The following is a 14787-nucleotide window of genomic DNA, read 5'->3' as shown; positions in this document are numbered from 1 at the left end:
ACGAGGTGTGCGGAAGGCTTAGGCCGTCCCGAGGGGAACTCGACTTGGGTCGAGCAAGCGCCTGGGACGCCTGGTCTTAGGCTGCCGACTCTGAGCGCGTGAAGACCGGGGGCCTGCGGGCTGCCCAAATCTAGCAACCCGAAGCGCAGCTCACAAGGGTGGGCAGCGCCGCAGGGCTCTGCCCAGCTACCCAAAAAGGGCTGGGCAAGGGAAGAAGAAAGGGAAAAGAGGAAAGGAAGGGAAACGGAGGAGATGGGAGTGAAATGGATGGATTACTAGGAGGGACACGGTACACAGCTAAGGCTAGCAGTCTTCTTCGGGAAGTAAAGTGATATTATGTTCGATGCGGAAGCGATCAAAAGCAAGGGCCACCTCCTCGATTTTCTTCTTGTCGTAGGCCTTGCCGACGGCCATTGCAATTATGTGTTCGAGTTTCCGCCAGTAGAGCAGGAAAGCAAGGGAGGTCCAGCCTCCCGTTGCTGCAACAATGTCACAAGGGACTCCGGCAAGAAGGAGTTCGGTGGAGCCGCCAATGCGGAAGCTGTGACCCGCCACTGCAAGCATTGCGCATTCTTTCCAGATTTCTGTGCAGCGAGTCAAGAACCAGGGCTTGGTCATGGGAAGCCAGCGACCGTCTGCCTGGCGGAAAGAAAAAAGGGGGGCCTCGCCCGGAATGTTGCCGTTGACAAAAAGGTGGTTCTGGAGGGCCTCGACTGGGCAGAGGGGGTCATCGCGGTCGGTGAGGATGACCGTGCCGTCTCTCTCGCGGGTGGATTTGGTCCAGGGAATGTGGAAAGAGGATGCGCGGGCTCCACCGTGCTTGATCCGCTTGGTTTCGGCGGCGCGGGAAACGTGCAGGAGAGGGTCAAAGGTGTTGGTGGAAGGAATGGTAAGCTCGCCCAACCTGCGGCATCCCCAAAAGGCTGCGCAAGCCACGGCCCCAGACGGCTGCGTCGAAGGGAATGTTGAGTTTGAGTTTGGAGCGGAGGGCAACCAGGTGTTGGACAGTGACCGGGCCACGCTGGGCCTTTTTGAAAGCGGTACCCTGCTTGTTGGCGGTGCGGCGGATGAGTTTGACCCAGGGCTCGTTGCCCGGCCAGGCTGCTTGGTGGACATCGTGCCAGGCTCGGAGTCCAGAGAGCCAGGATTTTACCGTGTCTCCTCCCACCAATCCAACGTGTCTGGAGACAAAGGCTGTGATGAGGGCAGCGGAGGCGGGCATCCGGGCTTCTTCTGCGATGGAGATGTTGTCGCAGTATTGGTGGAAACGGAGGAGGCCAGCAGCGTAAGTGGACTGCGTGTCTGGCGCAAAGGCTGCAAAGATGGCGGCGTACAAGCGGTTGACCTCATCTGCTGGGAGCGAGGCCCTGAGCTCGGCCTCCTTCGCCCGGGAGAAAGGGGACGACCATGTCCGGAGGCGGTCTTTTGCAAGGGCCGGTGGCCGGAATTCGCTTGGCGCGATGCCGTTTCCACGTTTGGGGCTTGCGAGGTTTGGCTGGGAGGGAAGGGGGAGGTGGAAGTTTGGCCGTGTGCACGGGTCTGGGTGCAGAGTAAGGTTTGGGGCGAGGCGCGGGACGCGACTGGGAGGGGTAGAAACGCGAGAAAGGCTCAACGCGTGGTTGCGTGGAAGGCATGGAGGCCAGGAGATCGGTTGGTGTTGTGAGAGAGGGCAGGCGGGAGGCAATCTCGGCGGGAGCCGGGCGCTGGGGCATGGGAACCGGGGGCGGCAGGTGGTGAGACAGGTCTCTGGACATAGTAGTAGAGAAAAGACCGGTTACGCGGTCACGTGTAATTATCACGGTCACGAAGGTACAAAAAAGGAGGCTAGATCGGGCGGCAGGCATGGCAGAGGGGAAATACGGGAGGCGCTGTCTGGGAGAACACCCCGCGAGAGAGGGTCTGCGGGGGTTGGAAGCTGAAGGAATGTAAACTAAGTCAAGGGAAATATTACGGGCTGCTAAGGTAACGAAAATACGGCGTAAGGAGAGGTTAATGTCTGCATTGCGGCTGCGGCCCTTGTCAAAGGCACCAATGACACCCTGGTTGTCAGAGTGGACGAGAAGGTAGGCATTTTCGAGGTCCAGGCTATCTAGTGTGAGAACGAGCAGCTCGATGGCCACTGTCTCGAGCCAGCCGATGTGCCGCTGGCGGGATTTCCAGTCGCCCGAGCCTTTCCAGGCGCCCCAGTGCCCATCCAGCCAGATGCCAATGCCCCAGGCTGTGGAGGCGTCAACGTAGAGGAGGCGGTCCTGGCGTGGACCCTTCGGGGCAATAGAGCGCGAGACTCGAGGGACAGAGAGGGTGGTTTCCCACCAGGATAACGAGGAGTAGACTGAGGGCGGGGGGCGGCGGGTTTTGAAAGTATTGCCCTCGAAAGCGATGATGAAAGAGGTGAGGGCCGGCAAGTAGGAGCGCCCTTGGGGGTGGACGAAAGAGAGATGGCAGAGGGAACCGTGAATCTTCTGCACGTGGAGGAGTTGGCATTTCCCGGATTTGCATATGGAGCGGAAATCGTGGATACGCCTCAAGAACTTGAGGCGTTTGTCCTCTGGCAGAGCTACAGTCTTGTCGGGGAAGTTCCACAGGAAGCCAATGTATACCAGTTCAAACAGATACTCCGTCCACTTGGTAGGGTGCCAAGGAATATGCAAAGAATGAATGGCGTGAAGGGCGTCAGATCGGGTGGCGGGGTACCAAAAGTGGGAAGGGCGGCCTGAAGGGATGATGCGAGAAGCTGCTGGTTGGCGGACTGACAGGATGTCATCCTCGTAACGGTTTGCGGGCGCGAAACCCAGAGCTACCCAGATATCGATTATGGCAGAGCCAATAAGGCCCGCATTGCTGCTGGAGGAGGCGCAGCCGAAGGGGCAGCAATGATCGATGTAAAAGCCTTTGGGGCCACGGAGGACAAACCAGCGCTTGTGGGCAGGTAGAATTGGGCAAGTTCTATGGAATTTTGCGATGTCGAGGACCATGGCTTGGGTGCCAGGAGGGGCGGAAGCGATCTGGGATGGTGTAAGTGGTGGGAAGAGCAGAGGCGGGCCAGCAGAGCAGAAGCGGGACAGCAGAGGGGGGCAGCGGGGCAGAGACTGCAGAGCAGTGGGAAACGGTTGCATATCAGAGATAGGAGTACGCAAATACAGAGTATAGGACGTAACAGTGCAGAGCATGAAGGGCAGAGCAAAAGGAGTGGGGAAGAGTGCAGAGCAGGTAGAGTAAACTCACAATCTCGGCTACGTCAGAGGCGGTACCGAACTTGGTAGGGAATTTGTCTTTGTCGACGAAAAAGTTGGTGGACGGGTGGGAACGGTCGCCTTTGGAGAGGTGGCGGCAGAGCCGGAGTTTGTCCGGTTCGCCTGGGCCTTGAGGTTGGACCGCGATGATGATTGGCGAACATTGGAAGGGGCCCTTGAGAATCGACTCTGTCTTCTCCTGGGAAAAGGGGCCGCTCATCCGACCCGCCTCAACCTCCTCGTGCAGATAGCCGTTTACAAAGGCATCGTGGTCAGCAGTTGAAGGGTGGTTGGGGAAGATTTTGGTCTCGTTGAGGACCGGGAAATCACCCATCGGGAAACCTCGTCGCAGTTTGTCGGGCAGGGAGCCGTGGGTGCCAAGAAGATGGAGCGAGGACAGCAAATCGAAGAAAGCATCTGGGTCGTAAGGCGTGATAACTCGGGAGAAAATTTCGTCGTCGGAAGCAGGAGATGGCAAGATAGAGAGCAAGAAGATGTCTGCTTCGTCATTAGGCAGCGAGGGGGTTGCGTTGGCAAGACCAGCTGAATGCGTGGTGGGACCGGTCTCCGCAGAAGGAGCACAGGTGCACACGCTCTCTGTTGTGGGTGCATCCCGAGAAACCTTCGCCGCGGGTGTTCCAGTTCCTGCAGACGTCCAAGGAGCCGACCTTGGTGACGATAGAGTCGTTCTTGTATTCGCTGTGAGTCGCTTTGCCGTCTGGGAGGGATCTAGAGGAACAGGTTGGGCCCGTGTGGCCTGATCTAGCGCAAATGAGGCAGACGGGGTCGCGCGCTCCCACCCCGGTGCCTGGCCGAAAGGAAGGACGGGCTGGAAAGCCGCCACCGCCTCGCAACAGAGGGCCCCGGCCCACGCGCAAGACGGCAGAAGCAGGGAGTCGGGGGGCCTGGGGGGGAAGCGGAGCAGCGGGCTGGGTGAACCTAGCGCGGGCAATCTTCAGGTCAACGATAGCAGTCTGCAGGTGGGAGCTATAGAAAGCGACGTCGAAAATGAAGGGGGAGAGGGTGTATTGGGAGCGGAGTTTGATATCCGTTTTGAGAATGGCTGGAAATAAATCTTCTCCATCTTGGTGCTGCTCGAAAAAGGCGAAATGGTCTGCGAAACGTTGGAGGCGCTCCGGCTGGGCTTCTCTAATGAACTGGAGAAAATTCTTGCTGGCCTCGATCCACTGGCCGCGGTCCATATTGTTCTCGTCCAGAACGTTCTTCTGAAAATCGCCCACATCCAGGACGACGGGCCGCTTATCGACACCCTCGGGCGCGTTGATCTTTTTCGTGGGCAGAGTGGCGGCGTTGGTAGCGATGTAGCGGAGAGAGGAAGTGGTGAACAGGGAGAGTGGGCATTCCATGTCAAGGCGGAAAAGGTCATGGAGGAAGCGGTGGAAGGTGACTGGGAGGGCAAGGCCGGGAACAAGACGCGTCTCTTCTCGCAGTCTTTTGGCTGGCGGCTGGGCTAGGTCCGGGGCCTTTCGCTTGCCTGACATCACATCGCCGAACTTTGCGATGGCCTCGAGAGCTGTGCGGGGGGAGGCCTTGGAGAGCAGCCGGTCCCAAACTGATGGGGAGAGAGGCTGCGGCTCTTCTTCGACTGTGATGAGGGACTCGTTGTCGGAGGCATCGGGGGTTGTTTTCGGGGTCCCGCGCATGAAGGAGTTTCTTCTCCGCCCTGAGCGCGTTCCTGGCCTCTATTTTTTCGTTTTCGGCGCGCTTCTGAAGAGAGCTGAGGTTTTTGAGGGCTTCAATGACGCCGGCCGAGGAGTGCGTGCGGCGTGTTCTGGGCGGCGCGTCTGTAGGGCTCTGACTCCTGTCTGACATGGCAGTGCAGAGAGAAACGAGGCTTGGGCAGGAGTGAGAAAAGAGAAAAAGCCGGAGAGACGTGTCGAGGGCGGAGAAGAAAGCCAAAGTGCGTCACATGATAGCCTACTCGACACATCTCTATCTAACTTATCCGCAGATACCCTTGAGCCGCTCGTCCCTCGCGTCAAGGATATCTCGGAGTTTCTATTTTATTTGGGCCCTGTAGGTAGAGTGAAAGCTTGACATGGCCCAGGGCATCAATCAGAATATCAATGTCCTGCATGAATGGTTAGCCATTTGCTGATCCAGTTATTGTTCAACATACATCAACATTGAGGCCAGGTAAGTATACAATCTGGTCCATGAGATGTGTGATTCCAGCCTGTCAAGAGCCATAAGTTTAGAATAGATATTAATGACATCATCTCTCTCACAATGATGCCTTGTATCTAAGAATATAATCATTAAATATCTACTGCTGTCAGACAAGGCATACCATTTCCAGGGAAGAAGTGATACACAAGATAAGATCATCCCGGAGGATAGATGCAACTTTGTAATCAGCTGAAGCCTGGACATCTAGACAAGCAGGATTGTCAGGGGAACCTCCCTTTCGGCCCCTCGGAGACGCCTCCGATTCCGGTCCGACTCCGGTTCCGTCTCCGGTCCGGCCCTCCATCTCGCCCGCACAATCACCGATCCGTCAACGCCCTCCCGACGGTCGCCCTGGGACCTCGCCTGCGACGCTGCCCAAGCCTTCTGTGCCCGACAGCGGCAGCTACGGACAAGCAGTATATAGTCAGCTACCTAGCAGGCGGACCCTTAGAGTTTCTTCTCTTTGGATCCTCCCCTGCTAGGTCAGCTTCATTTGTATTCGCTTACCAATGTTCACGCTTTGGATCCTCCCCTGCTAGGACCTTGATCTCAGGCCTCCGGGGTTGCCCTTACAGCAGAAGAAACTCTCTACGGGATCAACCGGACAAGATTGCCAGGTTCGGCGCTGACTCAGGCTCGAGTACGAGTCCGTTCCGCCCTCGTCACCGCCCCTGCCACTTGTCCCCTCCTCCTCTACTCCTGTGGTCCCCGCACCCGTCATGCCGTCCGGAGTCACTCCTACCGCAGACGCCCGGCTGGACTCACTCGAGGCGAAAATCGATAGCCTAACTGAGGCCCTTGCTTTACTCACCAACCAGGCTTCCGCTGCCGCTGCCGCCGCTAATAATGCTGGCGGACCCCAAACACCATCGCCGGAGACGTCGATTCCGACTCCGACTCCGGTCCAGGGCGACTCCGAAGCCCTTTTTGGCGACATCAACCTCGCCTCAAAAATTGGTCTTGCGACCAAACCCCCGTTCACCTTCAACGGCGACCGGAAACGCGGCCGCGCGTTCCTCTCTACGCGGTCCGCACCTACGCCCGCCTTGCCCCTGAGGCCTTCGTGGTCAACGGAGAGGCGAGCGAGGAAAAGGCTGTCCGCTATGCCATGTCGTTTATGGCAGAAGGACCCGCTCAGCAATGGGCGGAGCGCCACGGAAGCAAAGCCCCGTTTCCGTTTCCGTCCTGGGGCTCGTTCGTTTCCGAGTTTCGACTCCGGTTCGTCGAGGAGAACGAGCAAGATCACGCTCTCTCCAAGCTGGAGACTTCCGCCTATCACATGGGTACAAAGGATGTCTACCAGTACACCGACGACTTTGAGGACCTGATGGACCTCGCCGGATTCGAAGACGCGCTGGTCAAGGTGACCAAGTTCCGCCACGGACTTGACCCCTTGATCAATAACGGAATCACGTCCTCGAACGACCCCCGGACCTCCGGGATTACCTTAGCTGGCGCACCCGGCCTTCCGTCAATACGAGGCCCTGGTCCGGGCCAAGCTGATCAAGTCAGCCGCCCCCAAGACGCCTGGCGGTTTGATTCGGACTCCGTTTCCGGTCAACCGCATCCCGGCTCCGGCCCCTTTCCGCCCGGTGGCTCCGGTCGTGCCACCCGCGGCCCGCCCCGCCCCCGCTCCGGCGCCTCCAGCTCCCGTCCCCTATGGAGTTGGATCGCACCAGGGCTCGGGGTGCCCCTCGTCGCGCCTGCTTCAGGTGTGGCGACCCAAACCATCTCGCCCGGGATTGCCCCCTCCCCGCCGATGTCCGCTCGATGGACATCCTCGACGAGGTGATCCAACAACTCGGTGACGAGATGTTAGCGGAGTTGATCGCCCGCTACACGGACACAGCTGCCCTGCCGGAGATGGCAGCGGAGTCGATGGCCGGAGAGGATTTTGTCCCCCGCGACGAGTGACTGGTGTGCCCTCGTTCGCGTCTATAAATCGTTTTGCCTCTTTGTATGATGAATGCAGTTCCTTGCCCTACAATGAGCCCGAAACGAAAGACACACCCTCTCCTGCCCCCCTCGACTCCGTCTCCGACTCCGCCCGCGACTCCGGTCATCGTCCTCCGCCGCCTCACTGCCTGGGAAAAGAAACTGCCCAAGCAGTACACCGTTGCCGCTGCCCCTGGGGCGAACTCCCTCCACCTCCCGTTAGAGCTCGAGTCCACCACCAGCGCGCGAAGCTCTCACTCTCTGGGCTTGTCGACTGTGGTGCCACCTCCGACTTCATTGACACGAACTATGTTGCTCGGAATGGCATTCCGGTCCGCACTCTTGATCAGCCGATTCCGGTTTTCAATGTCGATGGCACCCCCAATGACGCTGGCTCCATCAAACAGATCGCGGACTTGGTCCTGCGCTACAAGGGCCATGCCGAACGAGTTCAGCTGGCCGTCACCCATCTTGGCAAGCAAGACCTCATCCTGGGGTATTCCTGGTTGCGGAAACATAACCCAGAGATCAATTGGGAAACCAAGGAGGTCAAGATGACATGGTGCCCCCAATTGCTCGACCTGCCGTGAGGAAGAGCGCGTCGAACGGACCGAGTTGCGGCGACTCCGGTCGCTTCAGAAGCGTCTCCGCTCCGGCCCGTTCCCCTCGGTCTGCGCCATGGACCTTTCTGGGTCTGATGACGGAGACGATTCCGTCTCCGGTGACGACTCCGGCCTGCCTGATCTGACGCCGGGACTCCGGCGACGACGATGACGATGGTCAGCTTGAAGATGGTGACCGCATCTTCTACACCTCGTTCCGTCCCTCGGAGGAGATACGCTGGGCAGTACTGTCTCGCAACGCCTGGCCGAAGCCTTCGCCAGGAACTCCGCCCCTCCGCCCTCCGAGATCCCGGACTGGGCTAAGGAGTTCCAGGACGTCTTCAACAAGGAGTCCTTCGACACGCTACCGGAGCGGAGAGCCTGGGACCACGCCATTGAACTCGTCCCCGATGCTAAGCCCACCAACTGTAAGGTGTACCCCATCTCGCCCCTCGAGCAACGCGAGCTCGACGCGTTCATCGAGGAAGGGCTTTCGACGGGCCGGATTCGCCCCTCCAAGTCTCCGATGGCATCTCCGGTCTTCTTCGTCAAGAAGAAGGACGGCGGACTCCGCTTCGTCCAGGACTACCGTGCTCTCAACGCGATGACTGTCAAAAACCGGTACCCCCTTTCGCTGATCAACGACCTCATCAACCGGCTCAAAGGCGCTCGTTACTTCACCAAACTCGACGTCCGTTGGGGCTTTAACAACGTCCGGATCAAGGAAGGTGACGAGTGGAAAGCGGCTTTCCGGACTAACCGAGGCCTGTTCGAGCCCTTGGTGATGTATTTCGGCCTGACAAACTCTCCCTGACGTTCCAAACGATGATGAATGACATTTTCCAGGACCTCATCCTCTCCGGAGACGTCATGATCTACCTTGACGACATCTTGATCGCCCATTCCGACCTCCGGAAACACCGGCAGATTGTCCAGGAGGTCTTACGGCGACTCCGGGAGCACAAGTTGTACCTTCGAGGCGGAGAAGTGCGACTTTGAAAAATCGTCAATCGAGTACCTCGGAGTCATCATCTCCCACAACCACGTCGAAATGGACCCCGTCAAGGTCGCAGGCGTCTCCGCTTGGCCGACTCCGGAAAACAAGAAGGACATTCAGCAGTTCCTTGGGTTCGCTAACTTCTACCGCAGGTTCATTCGGGACTTCTCGACCCTTGCGCGCCCTCTTTTCGTGCTCACCAAGAAGGACCAGCAATGGACTTGGGGCGACGGAGGCCTCCGCGTTCCAAGCGATCAAGGCGGCGGTCACCTCGAACCGGTCCTGGCGATTCCGGACGACGCACGGCCTTTCCGACTCGAGGCGGACAGCTCTGATTATGCGACGGGGCGGTTCTTTCACAATCCGCCCCGGACGGGAAGTGGCACCCTGTAGCATTCTATTCCAAAAGCTTAAATGATGTCCAGCGCAACTACGAAATCCACGACAAGGAGATGCTCGCGATCATCCGCGCACTCGAGGAGTATAGACACTTCCTCGAGGGCGCCGCGCACCCTGTCGAGATTTGGACTGACCATAAGAATTTGGAGTACTTCAGGAAGACGCAGCACCTCAACCGGAGACAGGCCCGGTGGTCTCTGTACCTCTCCCGGTTCGACTTCACGCTGCACCACAAGCCTGGCCGCGATATGGGTCGGCCTGACGCCCTCTCCCGGAGACCCGACCACGGAGTCGATTCCGACAACTCCGATGTCGTCCTCCTGCGGCCTGAACTCTTCCACGTCCGCGCACTCGAGGGCGTTTCCGTTTCCGGTCCCGGCTCTGAACTCCTCCGCGACATCCGTGATGCCCTCTCCGGTGAGCCTGACCTGGAGGAGCCCGTCGCACTAGCGGCCCGGCAACTTCTTAAGGTTCAAGGTCAAGCTCGAGGCCCCCGCTCCTCACGTTCTGACGAATGGGCCGTCTCCGGCGGTCTTCTCCATTTCCGAGGAAAGATCGTCGTGCCAAAGGACAAGGACCTCCGGAGACGCATCATCGAGCTCTGCCATGACACCCGAGTCGCCGGACACGCAGGTCGTTTCAAGACCCTGGAGTTGGTCTCCCGGAACTACTGGTGGCCTCAGATGTCTCGCCATATCGGCCGGTATGTTGCGACCTGTGACTTGTGCTGTCGCACCAAGGCACTCCGGAGACTGCCCCACGGAGAACTGCACCCCACGGAAACGCCCCGAACGCTGGCATACCGTCTCCGTCGACTTCATCGTAGAGCTTCCCGAAGCCCATGGGTACGACGCGATCATGGTCGTCGTTGACACCCTCGGAAAGCGCGCCCACTTCTCAGAGGGTCATACGACGGTCGATGCAGTAGGGGCAGCCCGCCTCTACTACCGGAATGTCTGGCGGCACCATGGGACTCCGGAGAAGTACGTCTCCGACCGCGGCTCACAGTTCATCGCGGACTTCACCCGAGAACTTTGGCGTCTAATCGGCATCAAGCCCGCCACGTCCACCGCGTACCACCCGCAGACAGACGGTCAAACAGAGCGCGTCAACCAGGAGCTGGAGCAGTACTTGCGGATCTTCACCAACTACCAGCAGGACGACTGGGATGAGCTGATTCCGGCCGCGGAGTTCGCCTACAACAACCACGTTCACTCCTCCACGCAGCAGGTCCCCTTCATGACGGACACGGGACGGCTCCCGCATGGGCTTCGAACCCGGAGTCCGTTCCGCCATGGAGTCAGTGAACGAGTTCCGCGACCGGATCGCCACTGGTGTTGCTGAAGCCAAGGCCGCTCACTAAGGCCAAAGAGGAGTACAAGCGCTACTACGACCGGAGACGGACTCCGTCTCCGGAGTTTAAGGTTGGCGACCGTGTTTGGCTGGATGCCTCTGACATCAGGACGACTCGCCCCTCGGAAAAGTTCTCCCATCGCCGCCTTGGACCGTTCAAGATAGTCGCGGAGATCAGCAAAGGTGCCTACAAGCTCAACCTCCCTCCGCGCTACTCGAAGCTCCACCCGGTCTTCCCCGTCGTCAAGCTCGAGCTCGCTCAGGACGACCCCTTCGACGGACGCCCCGGCTACGACCAGCCCCCTCCGGACCTCGAGGACGGAGTCCCGGAGTGGGAAGTAGAGGAAATCCTGGACGCAAGGGTGAGGTATAAACGGCTGAACTACTTCGTCAGATGGAAAGGCTACGACGCATCGCACGACCAATGGGTCCGCTTCGACCGCGTCTTCGCCCGGAGAAAATTGCGGAGTTCTATCGTAAGTACCCTGGCAAGCCACGACACATCGCCTCCGCGACCTTCGACTCGATTCCGTTCCGGTCTATGCGTCGGGACGCCGCATTCAAAGGGGGGGTGATGTCAGGGGAACCTCCCCTTTCGGCCCCTCGGAGACGCCTCCGATTCCGGTCCGACTCCGGTTCCGTCTCCGGTCCGGCCCTCCATCTCGCCCGCACAATCACCGATCCGTCAACGCCCTCCCGACGGTCGCCCTGGGACCTCGCCTGCGACGCTGCCCAAGCCTTCTGTGCCCGACAGCGGCAGCTACGGACAAGCAGTATATAGTCAGCTACCTAGCAGGCGGACCCTTAGAGTTTCTTCTCTTTGGATCCTCCCCTGCTAGGTCAGCTTCATTTGTATTCGCTTACCAATGTTCACGCTTTGGATCCTCCCCTGCTAGGACCTTGATCTCAGGCCTCCGGGGTTGCCCTTACAAGGATGCCATGAATAGAAGCATGAAGCAACCTTTCAGAGACCAGACACACCTCCTTGATATACCAGATATTGATGCCTTGAAGATTGTGGTGAGGTTCCGAACATGTGCAGCCAGTTTGGATGCCTAGATTTAATAGTTGCTACAGTTGACAGAAAATATAAGGACTGGCTGACCATAGATATGTTGAAGCTAAGATATTCCTCCTGTGAGCCTGGGGGTTATTTGAGAGAGATGTTAACAGTATAGTTTATCACTTACAACTTTTGCATCAGGACCCTGAAATACACGAACAATGACAACACCCCCCATTGAGTGCAGCAAGATGCACAGTGCTAGACCGCTAAACTGATAGTTGCTTGATGAGGTTGACTGTTTCCAGTGGGATTGTCTGCACAACAGATAGATACAATCATCAGGATAGGATTTGAAGGACATACAGTCAACCCACTCTCCTCAGCAGCTTCACCTATTTTCAATTGTGGGAAACAGACGGAACAGTATCTCAAGGGCAGGACTCACCAGTGAAGCTAGAGCCTAGGGGGCCGTATGACCTTTTTTTTCATTGGAAAATATGAGCTTGCATTCAGTGCTTGTTGAGCTAAGGAATGAGGCATATTCATAAGATTCTGAGGTTTGTGATGCTTGTATTTGAGAAGTGTGCTTTGCACATTGAGGTTGCAGTGCAAGATTGAGGTTTGAGCTGTCAGCTCTGAGGTTTGAGGTTGCTCTGTGATGTTACCTCATGATCAAATTCTGACTTCAAAAATTTATCCCAAAGTGTCAATTTCTGACCATAGTCAGATCACCATTTGACTATAGTCTGATCATGGTCCAGCACAATATAGCACTATTTTATGTTGAAATTCCGGTTGATCTGAGATGTGATGGGATCAAAGTGAGCATTGCAATTACACTCCTGGAAGGGATCTGTGCGTTAAGGCAAACAATGCCATATACTGACTATCTATTGGGTTTATCTACTAGCTGCACATTGTTCTAATATATTCCAAGTGAGTCAGTAGAGAATCAGTACTACAGTCAGCATAAGTAAAAACTGCCAGAACATTCAAACACATCAAAACTTCAACATTTTACTCAATTCAAATGGCCAAATGCTATTGATAGAAACTCAATTCATGGAATCTTATCAGGAAATTCTTAGCACCAGAGATACTGGAAGAAATCACAAAATTACCCTTTTGGGATGCCAAATTTGCAAAACCAGTGTGACATAGGGAGGGGGAAAACTTGTATCAGATGCTGAGTTTGACATATGAGATTCACAATAAGTAAAATACCAACTGGGTATATGACAGCTCAAAGGTCTCCATGGTCCCCTTGCATAAGTTTTCATGTGATACTATGACTGTTCCAAGTCAAAGCCAATTGCTAATTAATAACCTGTATAAGGAAACAGATAACTTTCAATATCACTTCTATGAATATTCAATTACAGAAGTTCAGGTAGTCAGATTTAAAATTATTCTTGTCATGATTATAATCTAGTCACTTATTGCTATTTTTCATAAATGATGGCATTTCAAAGGTATCACTGGGGGAATTACCTAAGGCGTGCTGGAACACGCGGGCCGGCCGCAGAGCTCACCGCGTACCTACCACGGGCTTGCTCAGTGACAACTTTCTTTGTCCTAGGACAAAGAAATTCTTTGTTTCTGGGTCCGCGCTAGCAACGCGGCTGGCCCGCGGTAGGTACGAGGTCAGCCACGCGTTTGACCCGCGTGTTCCGGCAAGCTGTAGGCTGTGCCCCTAGTGTATATTATATGATGCCTGAGTTGAGAAACAGAGAATAAATCACAAGTAGTGCCTGACCACCACTGAAATACGCACACCTATCCTCTTCCTGTCTACCCATGGGGTTTAGACACATCAATAATAGTGTCTATTGTGTTATTGTCCAATTAGTCAACTAGGGCCAACACTCTTGCCATGAAATCACTGAGTTTGGCGATATGTCAACACACACTATCACTTGTGCCATTAGACTGTGTTATATCCATGCCGACTCCGGCATTCCGTCTCCGATATCGATTCCGGTATTTGGTTTTTACGCAATGAAGATTTACTGAGCGTTTCCAATTACCCCGACTTATGATCTATGCAATCATCTATGCCTTGTTCCTCGTATGCAACTCCTCTTCTACTTTACTTGACTTTGTTCTAATCTCGTTACTTACTTTGTTATCCCTTATTCCGTTTCCGTTACTTCTCGTACTATAAATACTTTGATGTATTACTACATACTTCAGTTTGTAAATTAACGTTGCTGGTCTCTATCTCCCAGCGTCGTTTCGACTCCGCTCTTCTCTTCTTGTCTTGTCTTGGTCAACTGGAAGCCCCGGTCACCCAATCATCCTTCTGTGGTGTTCCGCCCCCAAGTGCTCTCTCCGACTTCGATTCCGTTTCCGACTTCGACCCCGTCTCCGGTCCTTTGGTCGACATGGCACTTAACAGACTGCATCAATGGTGATGAGGCCAACATTCCAGCTATCAAATATGGGGGACCAAGCATACTTGTTTAGCAAGATGTTGACATGTTGATACAACAGCCAAAAGCACAACCTATCCTCTTCCTCAATGAGTACCAGCAGCACATAATTTTTTCTCTTTCTTTTGGACATGCCATCATTGTGAAAATAGCAACCATCTGGTCACTGTAACTGTTTTATTATAACTAAGCTTGCATTAAAAAATCTGAGTTAGTGGAATATAGAATAATTATAGCTATCATCAGGGTCATAACTCCTGGCTTACTTAAATACTGTCCTACTTTGATTAAGTTTCCTAGTTATATATTACATTGACCAAAAAAAAGCCCTCATGAAAAATCACCATAAATCAAAAAAAAAAATTTCCTGGTCCTGAATTTTGGAAAAAAAAAATTGCCGACACTTGATTGAAATAGGACAGTAGTGCTAATGAGTTGGGTACTAGATTATTGTTGTTGCTCTCATCGGCATTGAGTCTCTATTATTGTATCAAGACTCAATTATATAAATTGAAACGAAGATTGTTATTGCCCTTATCATTGGTGAATTACAGTAAAGCCCTCTTATTGCATCTAGGCTTAATGATATAAATTGAGTTAGTCAGATTCAAGAGTATTGTCATTGCCATGGTAGATATGG

The 14787-nt window shown here is 55.1% G+C and overlaps 1 protein-coding gene across 1 annotated transcript; it reads right to left on the bottom strand.

The window, feature by feature from the left end:
* Positions 1-303: 303 nt before the first annotated feature.
* Positions 304-4897, bottom strand: MIND_00983700 (uncharacterized protein; the record flags this gene model as incomplete). The annotated part of the gene is made up of 5 exons (XM_037366446.1): positions 304-819; positions 905-1539; positions 1598-3005; positions 3226-3855; positions 3902-4897. 5 exons carry the CDS (start codon positions 4895-4897, stop codon positions 304-306), a joined length of 4185 nt encoding a protein of 1394 aa, XP_037217858.1.
* Positions 4898-14787: the final 9890 nt, after the last annotated feature.

The sequence above is a fragment of the Mycena indigotica genome, assembly GCF_014461135.1.
Source record: "Mycena indigotica strain 171206Taipei chromosome Unknown Mind.scaff0008, whole genome shotgun sequence".
In the NCBI taxonomy this organism is placed as follows: Eukaryota; Fungi; Basidiomycota; class Agaricomycetes; order Agaricales; family Mycenaceae; genus Mycena; species Mycena indigotica.
Note: the sequence above shows the minus strand (reverse complement) of the source record. Positions and strands in the feature narration are given on the sequence as shown.